The sequence below is a fragment of the Mastomys coucha genome, unplaced genomic scaffold, assembly GCF_008632895.1.
Source record: "Mastomys coucha isolate ucsf_1 unplaced genomic scaffold, UCSF_Mcou_1 pScaffold16, whole genome shotgun sequence".
Classification (NCBI taxonomy): domain Eukaryota; kingdom Metazoa; phylum Chordata; class Mammalia; order Rodentia; family Muridae; genus Mastomys; species Mastomys coucha.
This window is the reverse complement of record NW_022196898.1, coordinates 42,540,809-42,562,648: the sequence shown is the minus strand read 5'-3', so window position 1 is coordinate 42,562,648 and position 21,840 is coordinate 42,540,809. Positions and strand designations below refer to the sequence as shown.

The 21,840-nt window shown below is 44.9% G+C and overlaps 1 protein-coding gene and 1 non-coding gene across 5 annotated transcripts in view; both read right to left on the bottom strand.

Annotated features, from left to right (window-relative positions):
* Pogz (pogo transposable element derived with ZNF domain) overlaps nucleotides 1–19,276 on the bottom strand; it is a 60,668-nt gene extending 41,392 nt beyond the window's left edge. For 2 of the 4 annotated variants that reach the window (XM_031374732.1, XM_031374733.1), the window contains exons 1-2: nucleotides 19,148–19,276; nucleotides 17,720–17,883 (exon numbers count right to left, since the gene is read on the bottom strand). In XM_031374732.1, the coding sequence (XP_031230592.1) occupies nucleotides 17,720–17,814 (95 nt within the window). In that variant the 5' untranslated portion in view covers nucleotides 17,815–17,883; nucleotides 19,148–19,276. Of the gene's footprint in view, nucleotides 1–4,239; nucleotides 4,585–17,719; nucleotides 17,884–19,147 lie in introns of those variants that run through there. The other 2 variants (XM_031374729.1, XM_031374731.1) reach the window with 2 other exon arrangements.
* Nucleotides 15,949–16,114, bottom strand: LOC116094624. Its single transcript, XR_004120242.1, has one exon. It is a non-coding gene; the product is annotated as a U1 spliceosomal RNA (small nuclear RNA).
* Nucleotides 19,277–21,840: the final 2,564 nt, after the last annotated feature.

The following is a 21,840-nucleotide window of genomic DNA, read 5'->3' as shown; positions in this document are numbered from 1 at the left end:
GGGGCCGCGGTGAAAAATGAATCTTGGGCTGGCGAGATGGCTCAGCAGGTATGAGCACAGACTGCTCTTCGAAGGTCCTGAGTTCAAATCCCAGCAATCACATGGTGGCTCACAACCACCCATAATGAGATCTGACGACCTCTTCTGGTGGTCTGAAGACAGCTACAGTGTATTTATTTATAATAATAAATCTTTGAGCCCGACGGAGCAGGGACTGAGCAAAAGGGGTCAACTGGAGTGAGCAGGGCTGATCAGAGTGAGCATAGGTCTCAAAGTCAATTCCCAACAACCAGATGAACGTTCACAACTATCTGTACAGCTACAGTGTATACTCATATACAGAAAATAAATAAATGTCTTTAAAAAAAAAAAAGAAATGAATCCTAGGTAGATTCTATAGGCCCTCAAAGACATACTATGCAATATACTGTCTTCCATAATCCATTATTATCATCTTGGCAAACGATGGTTTTGTAGTTCACAGAGTAATTATCCTGGTAACATTTCTATGTACTGAATAGGCTTTATCTAACAAGGTAGTTCACAGACCTCATCTCTCCACCCAGACAGAGCGTTTACCAAGCACATGCTGGCATTCATGAATTTTTTGCTCACTGATGTACCTTGTATTTTGGTACTGCTTCTTTATTTCGATATTTATTTCTGCATTAAAAAAAATGCTAGTGTTTATGAGAGCAGATGTGCATACTTTGTGTGTGTGCAGGGCCAGAACAATTTGCCAGAGTGCTCTTCTATCACTGTCCCCAGACCTGGAGCTAGCTAGCATCTTAGGTAGGCTGGAAGCCACTGAGCCCTAGATACTTGTCTCCACTGCCAGCAAAGCAAAGCTGGGTTACACGTATGAAGGGGCTGTCCAGCTTGTTAAGTGAGTTAAGCTAGGATCTGAACTGTGGTCCTCAAGATTTCAGGACAAACACTGAACTACTGAGCCATCTCTCCAGCTCTTGGAAATCCTTGTATTTTTTTCACACTATGCACTGATATATAGAAAACACTGATGTACTGAGTTATGCCCACCCTCCAAATGGCATTTCATCATGTATTTTTTTTTTAAGATCTCGTGTATCATGGAATCCCCCAGTTGTTCCTTTCCCACCTGTCCTCCCTTTTGAGGCGTGCTCACCAGGACAACCTTGAACTCAAGTCAACCCTGCCTCAGCCTCCCTTTCATTGGGATTACCAGCATGTACTCTCACACCCAACTACATTTTTTAAAAAGTCACAGTTATTAACTACGGCTATTATTTTTTTTTAAGTTTGTCAAATCCTGGGAAAGTGTCAGAACTCAGACTGTTACGTTTTTTATAATTCTAATTTTGTCACTGGAAATCAATGTCAACTGCTTTCTTAGTATTGACAAAACTCATTTCATTCATTTTCAAGAAGGAACACTGAAGTGTCAGATCTAGTTTGTCAGTTAGCCTTGCAGGTAAAAATGCATTTCTATGACACAAATGGGTTACATACAACAACTCAATCCCACAAGGCCTCTCCTCATGACAACAATCCTATCCAAACAGTGGTGGTGTCATCTCCATACAATGGTGTTGTTCTGACTGAATTTGAGGCCCCTCCACAAGAGGGAATTTATACCCAGTACTTTAAGCTTCATCAAGAGCTTGGAGCTGAAAGGGTCACAGATGCCAGTGGGCAAGCTACAGCTGCTACTTTGCTAATGGGCGTTACACGCCCATCGAATGGCCATGTAAGCATGTATGTTTATGCCCACAGTGCTGCTGTCAGCTTTGGTAGGAGAAGCATCTCTCTGCAGTGTGTGTCATCATGTATCTCATTACGCAGAGACTTATCAGTGCCCAAAGTGCTAAGATGCTGTAGAAGAATGCTCAGTTCTACATGGAACATCTGTATGATGTTCATGAACATGAACATATGGCCCACTCCAAGGTTCACAGAGCAGCACAGAGAGGAGCAAAAGAATGCTAAGAGCTGAAGAACAGCTAAGAGTATTGTTGAACACTGGCATGAACTCTTGAACTCATAGCAACTGGGACTGCCTGCATATACCTGCTCAAGCCTATGCCAGCATACGAGCATACAGGGGATATATAATCAGTTAATGGTTGCTAGGGTCAGAAGAGATAGTTTCTGCATGGTAAGTGGCCCTTGTTCCTGTAAGCAACACTAAAAACTCACTAGGTCACCCACACTCATGGCCGAGGTATGAAAGTAGGAGGGAAGATGGGGGCCAGGATCGGCAGAAGTGGGAAGGTGACAAGAGAGTAATGTGCTGTTAATATGATGAAAATACATTATGTACACATACAAAAATCTCATAAGGAAACAATTAAAATGCATGAAAAACTTTAAAAATACCTCCATAGACAATACAAATGCTTTATTCATGCCTTTCATTTTTATTAGATTCTTAAAAACTAAAGATATACTCCAAAGCTGAAACTTAACAGTTTCATGCTAGGCTGCCATTGCTCTATCAAGACCATTCTCAGGTAAGCACACCGAAATCAGGGGCTTGCTTTCACCCGACTTCACTCCTGCATCATCACTGCTAAAGTCATGGGAGACACAAAAAGCTTTACTCATAATTCTTAAGTTAAGGTCTCGAAACGCCCCTGAAAGGTTCTGAGGGCTACCCCAGGCTCAGCTAACCACAATGGGTAAATTGCTTTCCTAGATTATAACCTCAAGATGGGAGTGGCAACTCTTAAGCCCACCTGTTCTCGAAGTCTGTTCTATTTTTTTGTTATTTCCGTTTGACATACCTTGACAATATAGGAAAGGGGACAGAAATCGAGGGCACAATCTAATTGTTTTAACATTATATTCTGATCACCTTCCCACAGAAGCAATACTCTTTACTGTACTCATTATCTTAGTTGCCCAGTGGAGAGCTAAAACTAGCCGCCCCCAGCCACCCAACCCTCCAGAAAAACCTTTTAGGCACAAATTCCTTAAACTTCACGTTTAATAACCTCCAAAATACTTGAATGCACTCTAAAGTTAAGAACGACTACGACAAATAAGTCATCCCAATCTCCTACTTCCCGAACACGGAAGAGGCACCACCGCCTCATTACCACCCAAGCAACGACAGCTGCCCCCTCCTCCCTTTTTCCTTCATCTGGGGAAATTGCTTTCAAAACCTCTTTTTGTGGCGTTTTGTGTTAGCTACAAAGGGAGGTGAACAGGTGTTGAGAAATCGGCTCTCCTCTGCACTGTTGAAAAGATACTACAATTCAATCTCCATTTCTTCCGAGAGAACGAAAAGGCCCAAAAAGACTCTCAGCTCTCTTACTAAAGGCTTAAGATAAGTGAGAAAGGTGCAGTGTTATTGACAGTTTGCAAGAATTCCACAACCCAGGAGAGGAAACTCAGGGCCGTGGGCAGAAACGAGGGAAAGCAGGTGGCTTGATGACATTACTCTTTTTCAGAAGGTGTTGAAAAAATCTCAAGAAAATAGTCCTCGGGCTAAACATGGCGCCTACAGCGGCAGGACATAATCACCAGAAAATAGATTCAGCCCCATTCCATTTTGTAAATCACAGCGCCATCCATGCATAAATTTGGGGGCCGAGGGAGGAGACTTCCTCAACTAGCTGCAGAGGTTTGGGATGTCCTCGCAGACGGAGCGGGATTATATAACACAGGGGACCAGCCGGGCAGTCAGTCGCTCGCTTCCCTCCTCCCGCTCCAAACCAGCGCTCACGCCTCCGCGCGCGGGGGCCGCGGGAACCCCGGGCTCCGCCGCTCCGCAGCTGCGGCCCCGCGTGCCCGCGCCTCCGCAACCCCCCCCACCCATCGCCGGTGTCCGCCGCCCGAGCCCGCGCCCGCCCACTCCTCCGGGACGCTCGCGCCCGGCGTGCCTGTGGACGTCGGCGGTGCGCGGCCGTGGGGCGAGCGCGCGCGCGGCACCGCCAGGGGGCGGGGGCGGCGGGGCATCCCGGGGCCTGGGCCACCGTCGGCCGGGGCGCGCGGCTCCCGGGGCCGCGGCACGTGCGCACGCTCGCGCGCGCGCCTGCACACGTGCGCGCGACGCGCCCCACGGCCGCCGCCGCCGTGGGGGCCCGCGCCGCCACTCGGGGGGCGGCGGGGGCGCGCTCGGCCCCTCCCCCAACCCGCGCGCGCGCCCCCATCCCCCCTCTCATTGTCTCGCTTCGGAACGCCTCGGCCCAGCGAAAAAGATAACGGAACCCCCGGGAGAAGGGGGTGGGGAGCGCCGGGGCTCGTTCGCTCACTCACCTCCCGTGGTCGTCGCCGCCGGTAGTCTGACCCGAGGAAGGTGCCGTCGCCTTAAAGGGACCTTGCACCCGGCGCCAGGAGTAGGGGGTGGGAGCAGGGGAGGGGACGGGGGTTCGGGGGGGGGGGAAGACGGAGAAGAGGGAACCGTTGCAAGCTCCTCTCCCCGAGGGTGAAAGGAAGCCTCCCTCGGGTTCGAGTGATTGGGGTGGATTTTTTTTCCCGAGGGGGGCGGGGGGCCCCGAGGGAGGGGGTGGGGGGGCCAAGGAATGTGGCTCCGTGTACGGGAGCTGGCGCGGGGGAGAGGAACGCCGACTCCCCCCACCGACCCTCTCGCCCCGCGGAGGGATACCTCTCGTCACTTCCGCCCTCCCCTTCTCGTGCTCTTTCAATTGGCTGGCTAGCACGCTACGTCATCGCTCATCCTAACCCTTGTCCGGGCTTCTTTTCTAGTCAAGTTTGTCTGGGCCTGCAAATAAATAAAGAAAGGGGAGAAAGCTTTCATGGAGAAAAGAATAATTAGCTTCACAAACAGTATCCAGATCTTGCTGAGGAAAAAAAAAATGGTACTCCCAAAGAAAATAGCTCACAGTTTACTTTCTTAGGCTTTTAGACAAATTTGGACTCTTCCCTACTTTCCATTCAAGGTTTATTACCAATTCAAGAGAAGAACTTCATGCCATAAGCAAGATGGTGAGCCCCAATGGCACCAGCAACTGTCGTTGCAACAAAGAGCAAGATAACAGTCTACCTTAAGAGACCCTTGTCTGAGTGGCCTTCTGTGACAGTCCGCCTTGTATAAATGAAATACTTTTTTTTTTTTTGGTTTGTTTGTTTGTTTGTTTGTTTGTTTGAAACAGGGACTTTCTACAGAGCCCTAGCTGTCCTGGAGCACACCATGTAGGGCAGGCTGGTCTCAAACAGAAATCTACCAGCCTCTGCTTCGCAGGTGCCAGAAACTAAAGGGATCTGGATTCTGGGGAGAAATCTCATGTAATTGATGACTAAGGTCATTCTACCGATAAGAACTATTTTGAAATCGCAAAGACTCAACAAATCCCCAGTCTCAGAAACCATAGACTCCATGGCCCCGTTGGATTGGTTCAAGTAAATTGACTGATTAGTCCATTTCATACAAACAAAAACTAACTCCTGGTAGCTAAGTTTTGCCCTTCATTGTGTCCTCAGATAATAAAATGCAGTATTTTCCTTGGGTTTTTGAGACTGATCTTCAAGCCATACATTGATATTTGCTCCAAACCAAATTCTAAACAAAGTTACTTGGTGCAGGAATGGGTAGATCCAAAGCTATACTGATCCCTTTGTCTATAATCTCCAAACTACCAGCTAGTCACTTTCATCCAGCGAAAGATAGCTCATCAAATTATACCACAACAACCATAATCACATCCTGTTGAAGACATTTGATACACCATTATTTCATTCAATATTTATTGCGTATTTTTCATGTTCCAGGCACTGTTCTTGGTGCTAGGAATACAGTGGTAAGGTCCCGGGGCTGTAGAGATGCCTCGGTAGGTAAGAGCTGTTGTTGCCCCTCTGAATCATAGTTCAGTTCCCAGCACCCCATCTTTCTAACAACTCCCTATTCCTCCAACTCCAATGGACAGATACAGTGCCCTCTTCTGGCCTGACAGGTATCTATACTCAAACACATACCCCATAACTCCCTCCCACATACATATGATTTAAAATAAAACCATAGAAATGATAAATTTAATTTTTAAAATTAAGACAAAAATAATTGAAAAACAAAACCACAAACCTCCTGTACATGTGAAACTTATGTTCTACCAGGGAAGAAACAGCAAATATGCACATAATAAAACTCTTCCATCAGTTAGTAGTAAATATCAAATAGTCCCAGAGTTTAGTGGGGTAAAATGATGACTTTCTCATGGCTTGTGATTCAGAAAGGTGATTGGCTGAGCTCACTTGTCATTGGTGCTTAGTGGTTGGTGATAAAGTCACCTCAAAAGCTTCCACATGTTTGCAAGTTGTTCCTATTGGACCGGACCACAGCTGGGCTGTTGGTTGGAATGTTTCCAAGTGACCTTTGCTCCCTCCTATCAGAATGACTACATTCTGAGATTGGGCACCTCAAGATGACCAGGTAGACATTGGTGGCTTCTGAGGCCAGGAGGATTATCTGCTTCTTAGAAATGTAAACTGTCAAGTGTCCCATAAATAAATCTATGCTTTGGTGAGTGCTTTGGCAATGGGCAGGATTCAAGGCTGGAGGTATGGTGCGGGGAATGATGGAGACATGTATATTTTAGGGGGAGTTGTTGGAGAAAGCCTGGGTAAAGTCACGTGGGCAAAAGTTGAAAAGAAAGAAGCAGAGTTCAGGGCTTAGTCCTAATGGAGGCAGGACCACTGGAGGATTTCAACCCCTTAAGAGAAATGACCTTTTGCTTTTAAAGACCTCTCTGGTTGTGTGTGGAAGGGGATGGGTAACTGATAAGAGAAAAGGCGGCTGCAGGGAGACAAGCTAGGGTATTACTACATTAATCCTGGTGAGAGATGACTGTGGACCAGGGTGGCAGTGAAAGAGGACGCCACCTCTTCACTTTTGACACCCTTGACTCATGATGGCAAACAAAATTGTGTGAGTGGTGGTGCTATGACTTCCATAAAGAAAGCAAAAATGGAAGAACACCATGTCGAATTTAAAAAAAAAAAAATGGGAACTTTCCTAAGCCTTGAGGCAGCTTTGAAGGAATGGGTGGGCAGAGGGAAGGGATCAGCAGGCATGCAGTAGAACACCATAGCACTCAGAATTGATGAGCATTTCAGTGACGGATACTTGGTGGGCAAAGGAATCTTGTAACAAGAGTAAGCTGCAAAGTACTACTTCAGGGTCCTAGAACAGTGCTTCAGAAGGGACTATACAAGTGCTAGACATGGCAGTGCTTCAGAAGGGACTATACAAGTGCTAGACATGGCGGCACACACTTACAATCCCAGTACTTAGGAGGTGAAAGCAGGATGAGCAAAGGTTTAAGATCACCCTCAGCATACAGTGAGTTTTAAGGCCAGGCTGGGAAACGAAAGAAACCAAAACTGTTTTCTGTCGGGATGAGCCACAAATATTGTACTTTCTGACTATGAAAAAGAATATTTTTGTGTTCTCAACAATTATTTTGAGCTGACATTACCAGGTTAGCAGAATATGTAAATGTCACTTCCCCAGCAGCCCCTAAAAGTAAGACAAGCTGCCACAACCTTCCGCAGTCTACTAGTAGAGTAAGAAGGATCATGAGTTTTTGATGATAGAGAGCTGGTGGCCAGAACTAGGGCAGGAAGTACTGGTGGAACTTCCTGGGAGGCAGAGTCAAAGAGAAAGATGGAGGCAAAAAGGGGACTTAAGGAGCTGAAGCAGGCAAGCACTGAGACTCGCATGGAGAGATGTCAGAAGTTAGTAGCTAGCTGAGAGGCTACCCCAACGAAAGGCCAACAGCTTTAAACGATATAGAAGTCTCTGTGTCCTAGTTAAACCTCAAGCGGGATCCTCCGAAGCTCTGCAATACTGTATAGTCTGTGTTATCCCTGCACTAGAGGGAATGTCCACATTAATTTGGACAGCGCTGGGACATATGGGGATCCTCACTTAAGGTATGGGTCTCTAGAATGAAGAAGGTGGATAGCTGTGCTCTCTTTTGAGTCATCTTGATAATGATGGGAAATGAAAGCAAGAGAACAAGTCCTTAGAAATCTACATCAAGTACATGTGCCTCTGAAGCATATTGAAAGGGGGTCTGGGTAACAATGCAGTTTGACTTATTGAAGAAATCAGACCCTAATAGTAATACCCCTGAGAGAGAGGACTAATGTTAGAAATGTTGAGTTACAGACCCAGAACAAGGGATTGATGTGCATATTTTACATACCAAAGCAGACCTAGCTTCCAGGTGGTCGATCTTGGCTGGTGGACCCTTTGGATCACTCACATTGTTAGACCTTTCTGTTTTGTTTTGGTTTTGGTTTTTTCAAGACAGGGTTTCTCTGTATAGCCCTGGCTGTCCTGGAACTCACTCTGTAGACCAGGCTGGCCTCTAACTCAGAAATCTGCCTGCCTCTGCCTCCCAAGTGCTGGGATTAAAGGTGTGTGCCACCACCACCCGGCTGTTAGACCTTTCTGAACGTTCTTTCCTCTGAGTTGCCTTGTTCAAATGACCCATAGTCAATCACAGATCACCTGCCAGGACAGGGAAAGGGCACACTCCTTGGCCAACAAACTCTGACTCTTATCTTTCAGTTAGTCCTTCAGATCATTCCTGTTGTTGTTGTTTTGTTTTCTGATGTATTTATTATGTACACAGCATTCTGCCAGCATGTACACCTGCATGCCAGAAGAGGGCACCAGATCTCATTATAGATGGTCAGGAGCCATCATGTGGTTGCTAGGAATTGAACTCAGGACCTCTCGAAGAACAGAGAATGCTCTTAAACTCTGAGCCATCTCTCCAGCCTCCCCCTCTCTCTCAGAGCATTCCTTACTGGGGTGTGCAACCATTGTTCGGGGGGCAAGTCTTCTAGTGTGAGGCAATTATATAATTGGATTTTGAGCACGACCACATGATGCACAGGCATCTTGAAGCATATCTGCTTCCGTAGCATCGGGAACATCTGCCACATATGACAGTAGAACTGGATCCCCCTTCCCAACTTGGATGAGCCCTTTTTGGCCTGGGCAGCAGTGCTGTGCGAATAGCCTAGACAGGAACACCATCTTTGTCAGATGATTGCAAAGCATTATTTTTCTCACCAACATAAATTCCATATGCTCCTCCTTGCAGTTACACTCACTGGCCTTTTCATAATGGTCTACCGCCCAGAATTCTGGTAGCATCTAAGGCTGGGTCTCATCAGATGGCCCGGTATTTGAAAGGCACTCCCTGTATCTTGGCACCTGTGTTCCCAGCTTTCCCCTTCCTAGTGGGCTCTGTCCTGGGTCTGAAAGGCAACAGAAAACACTGACTCCTTTACATGTGGGCTTCTAGGAAAGGAAGTTAAAGGTTAATGGCTGTCTCCCATGGAGCTTCTCACCATGAGACAGCAAGAGGGAGCTTCTTGCCCACTTATGCAAACACTTACTTGCTTTCTTGCCTTGTGGTTTCTGCTCCAGGTTGAAAATTGAGGCCACTCTTGCCTGGAAAACATCAAATGCTCCCAAGTCTTTAAAGGCAGAGGTGGCCTCTGGGCTTGCCCTGCTGATACCCAGACCTAGTCACTTGTCTCTGAGATTCAGCAAGAGGTGGACCAGCTGCTGTGGGCAGTGTGGTTGGGAGTAAGGAGGATGGGATCGTTCAGTCAGTCCAGACAAGATAGCTTTGAGGGACAATGACAGCTGTATTTAAACAAACAAACAAACAAATGGCACCCTATGCTCCCTAATGCCCTCAGGGCAGTAGAAGCTGCAAAGTAAAGAGACTTTGTTTTGGAAATGTAGTAGGGGGAAAAAAATCACCTTCTGAGCAGCTCCCAATGAAAAAGCTTGACAAGCTTACTGCACCACAAGCTGGGAGGAGGACAGGAGGGATGCTGGCCTCACAAGCTGGAAGGAGGACAGAGGGATGCTGACCTCCCTCCACAGGGAGATCATCAGGAAGGAAAAGGAAGTGGAGATTGTTTGAGCAGGGCCACAGAATAAAGAGCTTAGAAGCTGCTGCTGCTGGCTTTCCTTTGCAAATATTATCTGCTACCACCCTACTACATTCAAATGGCTCAGGAGAAGAAGAAAAGCGAGGGAAACTTGCAGACTGGGTTTGGAAAGAAAGGGAAATTCCTCATTAGGTTTTAGCAAGAAGCAATTAAAGGTGTTTAGCCTCAAAATGTATTTGGCAAAAATTGACAAGAACAACGTCATCAGTCATCAAGATTTCAGTGTGAATTCCTGCCTGATTTCATAGGCGATAATGACTTCTTGTAGCTTCATAATATTAGTTAAGATACCACAAGCAAAACTATGCTGTTGCTATGGAGTTGCCCAGGTGCGATAATCTAGTAATTCAATTAATGTTATAAAGCTTCATGGTATTGTAAATTGGATTGTTTTATAGATACTTGCTACCTGATTTGCTCATATTTATAATGGACTGCTGAGCAAAATTTAATAACTTTCCTCTTTTTCTAGCTTACATTCTTTTTAAATTTAGCAATATTTGCATTTTATTATAGTCATAAATTATTTCCAGAAAGCAACTGAGAAAAGTAAATAATTTACCAACTCATTCTTTTGAAGGATTTGAAGATTAATCATTGTAGATGAGATGAAATCCTTCAGACTCAAGGTTCAGAGGTTTGTAGTATACACAGAGGTCAACCCTCTTCTGCATGTTTCTGCTTCTTGTCTGTCTCTGTCAGTTTCTCTCTCTTTTTGTGTGTGTTTCTCTCCCTCTTTCTTTGTGTGTGTGTCTGGTGTGTGTGTCTGTGTCTGTGTGTCTGTGTCTGTCTCTATCTGCCTGTTTCTCTCTCTCTCTCTCTCTCTCTCTCTCTCTCTCCCTCCCTCCCTCTCTCCTCCTCCCTCCCTCTCTGTCTCTCTGAGTTAGGATCACACTATGCAGTCCTGGCTCTCCAAAGTAGCTATGAAGACAAAGCTGGTCTAGAAATCAGAGTGATCCTTCTGCCTTAGCCTCTGAAGTGCTGGGATTACAGGCATTGTACCATAATGCTCCACCAAGCTCTCCTTATTGAGAAGGTACAGTAAAAGTAGAATAGGAAAGGAAGCCATCGCCCACGGCAACAAAAGTATCCATTTTGAATGCTTTTTATGTTCCCCGAAACACAAATGTAATACAATCTGAAAACATCTTCCAGCTAAGATTTTTAAATATTAAAAAAACAAAAACAAAAACAAAAACAAACAGGATCACTCATGGTAATCCTCCTGCCTAAGTGTCCTGAGTGTTACAAATAAACTAAAACACATGGCTTGAAATGATTTTATAGAAGGAAAATTATTTCACTTTCTTCTGTGCAGGAAATAATTCTCCTTGCTGTTTGTATAAACAGGGTTGTGCTATGCCTTGGGCATGAACACAAACTTCTTTCCTACTGAACCTCTAGCAGGCTTGAGTCTCACAACCATCTGTAATGGGATCCCTTTCGCCCCTCCTAGTGTGTCTGAGGACAGTGACTGTGTACTCACCTACATAAAGTAAATTCTTAAAACAACAAAACAGCCAGGCGGTGGTGGCACACGCCTTTAATCCCAGCACTTGGGAGGTAGAGGCAGGCAGATTTCTGAGTTTGAGGCCAGCCTGGTCTACAGAGTGAGTTCCAGGACAGCCAAGGCTACACAGAGAAACCCTGTCTCGAAAAAAAACAAAACAAACAACAACAATAACAACAAAACCCTTTTCTACATTGTGAACCCTCAAACATCTTAATGAAAGGGATAGACTATCCCAGAAATATGTACATTTGCACAGATACAAGATTTTGTAGAACTTTCGGACTTGACACTTGTTTGTGGATGTGCTGACCCTGAGGGAAGACCCTCCCCCCAGACCCTTTGGATAAAATACTTTTCTTCTGCGGGGGGTGGAGGAGAGGGCTCAAGACAGGGTTTCTCTGTGTAGCCCTGGCTGTCTTGGAACTCACTCTGTAGACCAGTAGACCAGGCTGGCCTCGAACTCAGAAATCTACCTGCCTCTGCCTCCCAAGTGCTGGGATTAAAGGCATGCGCCACCACCACCCAGCCGATACTTTTCTTGATAATCATGGCACAGGTAGCCAACAATCTAAAGACAGTTCTGCTATCAAGTGGTTTCTCCGTGTTAGTACTATCACTAAAGTATGATGCTGTTTCATATCTGGAACACTGAAGAACCGCTAGGATCCAAAGGATGACAAGGCAGCCCAGCTACTGCACCGAGTTGAACTGATTATCTTTGGCATTCAAGAAGACCACTCAGATTCCTCACCCTGCAAACATGGTAGCTCTTCTGGGAAGCCTGGTCCTACTACAGTGACCCATGCCTTGATTCTAAGTCGCCAAGTATTCCTGCAGACCACGCTGCATTTTCAAGAACCTGGTCTTATTAGTTTCTGTTGTCAACCTGATGGAGCCAAGAGTCACCTGAGAAGGAGGAGTCTCAACTGAGGGACTTGCCCAGATCAGACTGAACTGTGACCATGTCTGTGGGAAATTGTCATGATTATTGATTGATAGGGGAGGGTTCAGCCTACTGTAGGCAATGCCACCACTGGGCAGATGGTCCTAGGCTGTATAAGAAAGAACACAGAACAAAGGAGCAAGCCATTAAGCAGCACGCCCCCTGGGTCTCTGCTTCAGTTCTTGCTTCTAGGTTCCTGCCCTGACTTCTCTAAATGACTTGAGGGTTATCTGGAGTTGTCATTTAAAATGAGCCTTTTCTTTCCAATTGGCTTTTGATCCTGATGTTTATCACAGTAACCGAATGCAAATTTGAGTTCCTGTCTTGCATCTGAAGTAAAACTTCAAGAATGAATTCGGGTCTGAGCATTTAAAAGTTAATCCAAGCCGGACACACCTGTAATCCCAATGTTCAAGAAGCTGAGGCAGTAGGATCATAGGTTCAAGGCTAGCCTGAGCTATACACAGAGTTCTAGGCCAATCTGGGCTATTGCAAGATCCTGTCTCACTAAACAGATTTGATTTGCCTCCCATCAGCAAGAAGACACACCCCTGTCTTAGTTCTGCTGCTGTGAAGAGAGACCATGACCAAGGCAACTCTTATAAAAGAAAGCATTTCATTGGGAGCTTGCTTACAGTTTTATAGGGTTAGTCAGTGATCATCATGGTGGGAAACAGACAGGCATGGTGCTGGAGCAAGAGCTGAAAGCTGGCCCTTAGGCTTCAGGCATAGGGAGAGAGACTGAACCTGGTGTGGGCTTTTGAAACCTCAAAGCCCATCCCTACTGACACACCTCCTCCAACAAGGCCATACCCCCTAATCCCTCTCAAACAGTTCCACTAACTAGGGACCAGACATTTAAACATATGGATTTTGGGGGCCATTCTCATTCAAACCACCATAGCCTGCAGTGTGGAAGCAGCCTAGATTCCCTGAGTCAACCCATGGAGTACAGCGGCACCAATAAGTTACCCATCATACACTGGGCTTTCCTGGAACAACAACAAGGGCTTTGTTGTCCTAGGCCAGGGAGATTCCAAGATTAACTAGTTAATGCCTCCTTATGCCTTATACCAACTAAGGCACTGACATTAAGTTTGAATTTTTATGTCTGTGAATGTAGCTCGATCCAGTTCTTAGCTCAAATGTGTGAGGACCTGGATTTGATTGATGCCTAGTACTACTTATGGGCACTTGACATCAAACTTCACAACCAGAGTTCAATACTGGGAACTCAACATGGTGGAAAGAGAGAAGACACACATGCACACACACATATACATATACAAATACACATATATACACATACATACACAAACATACCGCATACATACACATACATGCATATACACACACACTCAGTAAACCATATATAGTTTAAAAGTTTAAATAGATGTATAATCTATTAGATGCCCAGTCTAGTACCTAGCTTACAGTACGTTTCATAGTGGTGGCTTTTATTATTAGTACCTAAAATAGTCTAAATCATATTAAGTATTTGATAGGATATGACAAATTTGATCTTACTTATGGATGACAGGTTTTCTATCTAATTCTTCCCAGATTTCATGTCAGAGTGAACTGTTCTAAATAGTTCAGATCTTAAATTCCAAAGTCCTTCCTGAGTGTGGATGTGTGTGGATGTATGTATGGGAGTTCCCGTGTACGTGTTGTGCACTTTAGCATCCAAGTTTGATGTCTGTTGGCTTCCTTCATCAGTTTCCATCTTGTAAATCGAAGCAGGTTCTCTCGGGTGAACCCAGAGCTCACTGAGTCTGCCTAGCCAGCTTGTCCCGAGGATCCAGTCTCCACATGTAATTGTGGAAAATACCTTGGCATCCATAGGGAGGACATACGACACACACAAACACGCCTAACCCACGCTGGCACACATGCTGGCATACACGCTGGCACACACACGCTGGCACACATGCTGGCACACACTGGCACACACACTGGCACACACACTGACACAATGTTTTAAACATAACACGCTTCTGTTTCTCTTTTTCTCTTATTTTCTCCTGCTTATGACCCGACCCCCTACCCTTCACCCCTATCCCCAAGCTAGAAAACACTGGTCTCCCCACTTCCAGCTCTCTCTTCATGCTCTTTCAGCAGTGAGCAGCGGGTTTTATGGCCTGGCAATCAGATAAAGGAACCATAACTTCTCAGCTCTGCAGCATGATTACCTGAGTTAAGTCCTCAGAGTTCAATTCCTCACAACTGGAGTGAGTTATAAAGTTCTTGTGTGGCTGTGAACCCCTATCGTGAGTGTCACCAATGTCCTGCATTCTCTCTGTTACATCTTGTCATTTCTCTAGGCTGATAATGTCATGAGCCAACCAAGGATAGTCATTCTTTCAGAAAAGAAACGACAAAACAGGAAGTTTTCAAATTACATTTCTAATTGTTCTCGAATTCTCCCCTTCCCATCTTTCCCTTTACACAGTGACTACCCCTTGACAACCATATTTCAAGGTCCAGGATCTACTATTCAGGTTTACTCCCAACTAATCGAGTAGCAGCCTTGGCCTATGACAAAACACAGTGCTGGGCAAGTGGGAGCAAAATCAGATGTCAGTTCTCCAGTTTGCTTTTTCTCTTTTGAGATAAGGCCTTGTTATGTAGCCCAGTCTGACCTTGGCCTTGAGATCCTCCTAAAGAATGGGCATTGTAGGAGAGTACCGCACACCCTGCTAAGGCACAAATGTGTATAACACTCTGAACAGTATACCCACACTGTTCACGGAGACCTGTGGAGTCCACCTGGTGTGTCCCAAACACCAGTTAACAAGGCAAGACTTTGTGTTCTCCGAACACCCTCACAGATGCCAAACCGTATTTTAGGGAGTGGGTATTTGGGAGCAAAACTCAGGCTTAGCATTCAGTTCTTACCCACATGTCTGTGTACCCAGAGATTTCTGAAGTCAACCCCTGCCTGACCCACTGTTTATTACCTCAACGTATCCAGGCCAGTTTCCACAGGAGGCAGCCATTAGGCAAATGCATTGACTTAGAGCATGTACAATATGAGTACAGAAAAGTATCGATTAAAATTTAACTATCAAAACAAATAAGAATATTGTGTTGTTATCATTATCATTTAAGATTATTGGCAGGCCACTGACCCACTATTGACAAGTGGGATAGGTAGCTGTCTACCAATCCACACGTGAGCATGGGTCTTCTGACCCAAATGATCAGCCCAGTGAGTGTGTGTAAGTCAAGGGTGGGTGGGGCGGGGGTGGTGGCGGCTGTGGTTGTAAAGGTAGAAACTTCAGTCCCAAACCACAGGCCAGCTTAGCACAACACTGAGTTCCCCTAGCTGAGAAGGGACTGAGTCAAATTCAAGCACCCCAAACTCCACGTCCCCACACAGGAGGGTGAGATTTGAGAACCTGCCAGCAACAGTGGAGTAGGGGCCAGAGACACATCATGACACTATGTGCAGAAAAATGAGAAGCTCATTTCTGAGACCTCTCTACTCAGGGGAAGCCAGGACTGCCTGCCCCACAGAAAAGAACGTCAGGAGATGCCAGTACAAAACACAGCTTCCCTGCCTCCCGCCCCGGGGAGAGCGCCAACGCAGTCCCCCACTATCACAAATTATGCAGTCGAGTTTCCCCCGCATTTGGGGAAATCGCAGGGGTCAGCACACCCCAAGTGCAATGGGTGAGCCTCGACCTGGGAAAACCACCTTCCTGATCATGGTGTCTCCCCTGCCAGGTAAATATAAAACACAGCTTTCTAATTCTTATTCTGAGTGTGTGTGCACATGCCATTGTGCACATGTGGGGGTCAGAGGATAACACTATGGAGTAGTCAACTCAAGTCACTAGGTTTGCGTGGAAAGTACACTGGTCACCACCCCGAGACAGAATTTATTAAGAAGAGATTTTAACATAAATTTTAGTAGAGGAGCTAATAGATATTAAGATGCTCAGGGAATGATTAGTACATACCCAGCCATGGTGTGGGCTTCTCAAGAAAGGTACTTAATAAGAAGTCTCAGCAGATGTGTGTGTGTGTGTGTGTGTGTGTGTGTGTGTGTGTGTGTGTGTATTTCCAGTGACCTCTCAATAGCTTGCTAAGAAACTATTTTTTTTTTTTATAACAAGGTCTATAGTGTGGTCTTGAGGTGAGTTCAATAGGATTGCAGTCTAATAAATCAAAACCATAGGGTGTGGGCTAGAGAGACAGCTTAGCAGTTAAGAGCGGATACTGATCTTTTAGAAGACCAGGGGCCAATTCACAGAACCTACAGGGGGGGCCTCACAACTGCCTATGACTCTAGTTCCAGGAGATCCAATGAGTCTGGCCTCTAAGGTCACTGGTACTCCTGTGCACATGCCCACACAGTTATACACAATTTAAAATAATTTTTAAATAATTTTTTAAAAGCCCATAGGTCACAAAAGTTGTACCAGGAGGTCAAGACTTTAATGTTACTGTTAGAGGAGTTTCTTAGATTCCTAGAAAATTGTAGGTTTACAAACTGTAGCTGGGAGAGGAGAAAGCTCACATTTGGTCACAGATGTTTGGCCCTTAGGCATAATTTGTTACTGTTTTAATGTCCCTTTTAATACTTTTAAAATTATTTTCTATTTGTGAGTATTCGTTTGTATGTGGTTCTATGTGAGTGTATGCCTCATACAGGCAGGTGCCTGCTGAGGCCAGAAGGTGGCAACAATGTCCCTGCAGCTGGAGTTACAGAGGCTGTGGGCTGTCTGACAAGGGCACTGGGAACTGAGCTCTAGTCCTCTGTAAAAGCAGTGACTGCTCTGAGTGGCTGAGCCATCTTGCCAGCCCCCATTTTATTTAATTTTATTTTAAATATTTCTCTATAAAAAAAAAAGCATTGTTGGGGGCTAAAGAGATGGCTCAGCGATTAAGAGCACTGATTGCTCTTCCAGAGAGTTCAATTTCCAGCACCCACATGATAGATAACAACTGTCTGTAATAGTTCCAAGGGGTTTAATCCCCTCTTCTAACTTTTGTGGGTATTAGATGTGTGTGTCTCTCTGTGTGTGGTGTGTGTGTGTGTGCGTGTGTGTGTGCAGGAAAGACACACATAAAATACATTTTAAAATAGGGATAGAGGGGGGCTGGTGAGATAGCTCAGTGGGGAAGAGCACTGACTGCTCTTCGGAAGGTAATGAGTTCAAATCCCAGCAACCACATGGTGGCTCACAACCACCCATAATGAGATCTGATGCCCTCTTCTGGTGCTGTCTGAAGACAGCTACAGTGTACTTACATATAATAAATAAATAAATCTTAAAAAAAAAATTAAAAAAAAAATAGGGATAGAGATGTATGGTAGTTAATAGAGTACTTACTTAGCATGCAGAAACCTCCCGAGTTCAATTCCAGCATCCACGCACAGGCATGGTGGCACACACCTGTAATCCCAGCACTCAGAAGGTAGAAGCATGAGAATCAGGAGTTCAAGGTCATCCTTGGCTATTTAGCAAACTTGAGACTAGCCTCAGCTACTTGAGACCTTGTTTCAAAAAAATAAAATGAAACTAAATAATAATACTAATAAAACAACTGAGATATATTCACACGGTATTTGATCCGATGATAGCACAGCCCAGGCTTCTCTGAGGCTGCATGGGTAGAGGTGTGGGTGTGGGTTTGGACTCATTTGTATGTGTCCATGGCCCAGTGATGTGATAGAAGAGCTAGAGAAAAGTGGGGAGCTTGGCAGAAATGCCTTCCGATTTCAATTTATAGTCTTCCTAACTGAAATAATAGCTTTACAGAAAGAAATTATTCACAAAATATTCAGAGCAAATGTTGAGATGGGAAGACGATAGGCAAGATAATTAAGTCTGTACTGTTCTTAAAATGAAACACTGTCTAAGCAGAGAAATAAATTATGTCTTTTCAAACCTTTCAAATCTAAGCATCCTAAAAATATTAAGTGCACTGTGTAGCGCCGTGGTTTTCAGACTTTTTTTTTTAAAAGCAGCAATTCACAGTCAGACATGTACTCTAGGGCTGGGGATACAGTTCAGGATGGGACACTTGCCTGGAATGTGTAAAGACCTTGGTTCAAGGTCAGAACTGCAAAAGAAATTATTATTGTTATTACTGTATTCTCCATCTTGATTCCATACACACAGCACTCACTCCATATTTTCATGATTTCTCGATTCAGGTTTCATGAAAAAGCACTGATCCTAAATATGTAATCTTTCTTTTATCCTCTCCTCCCTCTGTTCCTAGCACTCCTAATCAAGCTGATTTTGACACCTATTTTGACAAACGCAGGTCCAATGGAGTTTCTTAATCATTAAATATCTCTGCAGGTGTACCCACCCACAATATGGAGACAATTTAGCAATGCCTGAAAGGGCAGCGTTAGATGTGACATTTGTCTTAAGGATTCAAGATTCCATTCTTTGGAGACCTGGCTTTCCCTATCGGTTAAAACTAAGGACTTGAAAGCAGGGCTTGACAACATTAGACCTGCAAGTCTTAAAAGACAACCATTTGTCTAGCGGAATCTACCCTCCATCAATATCCTTTAACATATCTTAAATGTTTAGCATCAACGCGAACATTTAATAATTAAACCAACAATCCCAACTCTGGCTCTTCACAGAATAGAGAGAGCACTGTTTTTCAAAGACCGGCTCTCGCGGGTCCCCCTCCCCCGCCTTGGTCCCCCACCCCCCAGACCCCAGACCCGCTCCAGCCTCGGGTAACTTTTCCCTCCAGTTTGGTGGAAGGTTACATAGGAAGAAAATAGTCCCTACCGTCTAGAAAGTTTTCAGGGAAAAAGAGGGCGTCTGACGTGCCTGCGGTGCGGGCGCTGCCCGAGGCCGGTGGGGCGGGGCGGTAGTCCTGGCGTCCGCCCGGCGCTGCTCCGTGGACCCCACACCCAGGCACGGGGCAGAGAGGGCGGCGGGAATCTGCAGCCTGGGCTTTGCCAGGACAATCTTTTCTTATGATCATTTCCACTTCATGCTCTCCGGGCCTTAGACTGTGTGAACGGAACCACAGTAGGAGTACAGAAAATGAGGTGACTTGGAGAAAAACAATATGTAGAATATAGATTTTTCTCTTTCTCTCACAAACTAATTTGCATGCAAATTACATCTTGACAGGCCCTCAGACCAGGCTGGCCTGCCCTGAGGTCTGCCCACCTATGACACCAGAATAAGATTTTGGTGTGGTGGCAATTTCCCCAAATGGAGTTGCACCCCCAGAACATCACCTGGGAAGTAATAACCGTGGGTGATGGACTTGGGTTTCTCATATACTTGTTTCCAAGTGTAAGGTTTTACAACTAGTTCAGCCGGGTGTAGCCCAGATCAATTTAAAATTTTTTACTGATAAGTAATTTACATTCAGATTTAGAATATTTACTTTCTTGCAAAAAAAAAAAAAAAAGTGGCATGGTTCCTGCTGTCTTAGTGTAGCAGAAAATACCCTCGTTCTGCTGGTCGACAATATCAGCAGACATTTATGCGCTGTTAGGATACTGTTAGCAATTCAGGATGCTGTTAGGTACTCCAGATTAAACAATCTGACATACTTGTTCACTGCATTAGAAACAGCATTAGGATTTCATGTACTTACACTCCCTGCCATGGTATATGCCTGACCTTTGTAAATTAGAAAGTTCTAGTTTTATTCTTTAGTGAAATGGAGTTCTTCTCATTCCGGTGTATTTTTAAAAGTCTAGGAAATAGTCCATATTAATTTAATGACATTCGCTGCTATTATTTATATTGATGTCTTCCCAAATGTTCTGTGTATGTAAAATAATAAATACTGGTTTGGATGGGTGAAGGTTCCATACAGGAGACTCTACACAGAGAGGGAACTTGAGAATGGGGACCCACTAGCACAGTAGCCATTTCACTAATGAGTCTCCAGCATGGTGACAACCGCCCTGCATTTCTTTTTCAGATATGGGCCCTCTTGACCTAGCAATGTGGCTCACTTAAACATTTTAGGGGGAAGGAGTGGGTCTAATCTGCAAGTAGTACCTCCCCTCTTGTCTGTATAGAACCTGTGAAATTTATCTAAATACGGGAAGGTTAAGCTCACTTGAAGAAGATCAAGGGAAAAAGAATTTCTACAACTTATTCAAGTTATTGATGTCAAAAGCGATTAGAGCCTCAGCTTCCATTCCATCTTGTAATGGAAAATACTTGCCGGGAGGCTTGCAAGTCACGTGATTTGCTGGAGGAATTAAGTCTGGATTTCTTTCTGAGTCTCAGCCTTGAGTTGTATAGAGTTTCTAGGGTGTGTGGGAAAGACCAACTTGGAGAGCTGTTTATTTTCATCTGTCAGCTAACCAGTGGAAACCTGTTGAAGAGATTTACTGAGCTGTTCACTTAGATTAAGACTTTAGTGAATTAATTAAAAAAGGTTCTGAGAGGTAGAATGTGCCAGACCCCTACTGGCTCACAAGATTGTACTTTCTTACTGATATGACGTGACAGCTGAGCACAGTGCCTGTGAACTGCAGGGGACTAATTCAAGAGAAGCGCTGACATGTTCAAAGGCATGCAGGTGTTCAGATCAAACTGTCCATGGGCGCTGAACGGACTTCCTTCTGCTCAGGCGCCCGAAGCCCAGACTGAAAACATGCTGTGCCATTTGCCAACAATGAAATCACAGCTTCTGAAGAGCTTCAAGGCTTTTTTTTTTTTTTTTTTTTTAATTGAGCACTGAACTCAAGGCCTTGCGTGTGCTTTATCACCAAGCTATGGCTATGTACCTACCCCTTGTTTTATTTTTAAAAGACGGGGTCTAGCCACAAAGTCCAAGCTCAAAATTCTCCTGCCTCACTCCAGCCTCCGGAGTGCTGGGATTCCAGAGCTGTGCACAGCAACAAGTTCTTACTTTACTCACTGAGTCATCTCCCAGCTGAGCCTCACAGACTTCGGTGTGTTAGCGCTATCCCTGGGACGATCCTCAGTTACTAAGCTGCTCCATTTCCAGAGTAGTTAATCAAGTCGAAAGTGAACTAAACCTATAGCCCTGTAAGTCTCAAAGTGAGAGGACAGTGTGCAGGTCTGGTTAGCTTTGAAGTCGTATTCCTTTTCATGAAAGTGCCAACCATGCAGCTGAAAGCCATCGTCATCTATATAGGCGTTTTGAGACAGGGTCTCACAATTTATAGCCCTGGCCATCCAGGACCTTGTTATGTGCCCGGGGCTGCCCTTGAATGCAGAGATGTAAATAGATTACAAAATGTGTACTTTAGTCACCAACTTCTGTGCTCAAAGTTCTTCATTTAAAAAGTAGGAGGGCCTGGTGAGATAGCTCTGAAGTAAAAGTACTTGATGCCAAGCTTGCTGATTTGAGCTCAATTTCAGGAACCCATTATACACACTACATTAATAAATGAATAATACATTTAAAATATATACAAAATAAAAGAGAAAACGTTGACCTTTTGTTAGAATTAAGATTTGATTTGGGGGGTTGGTGA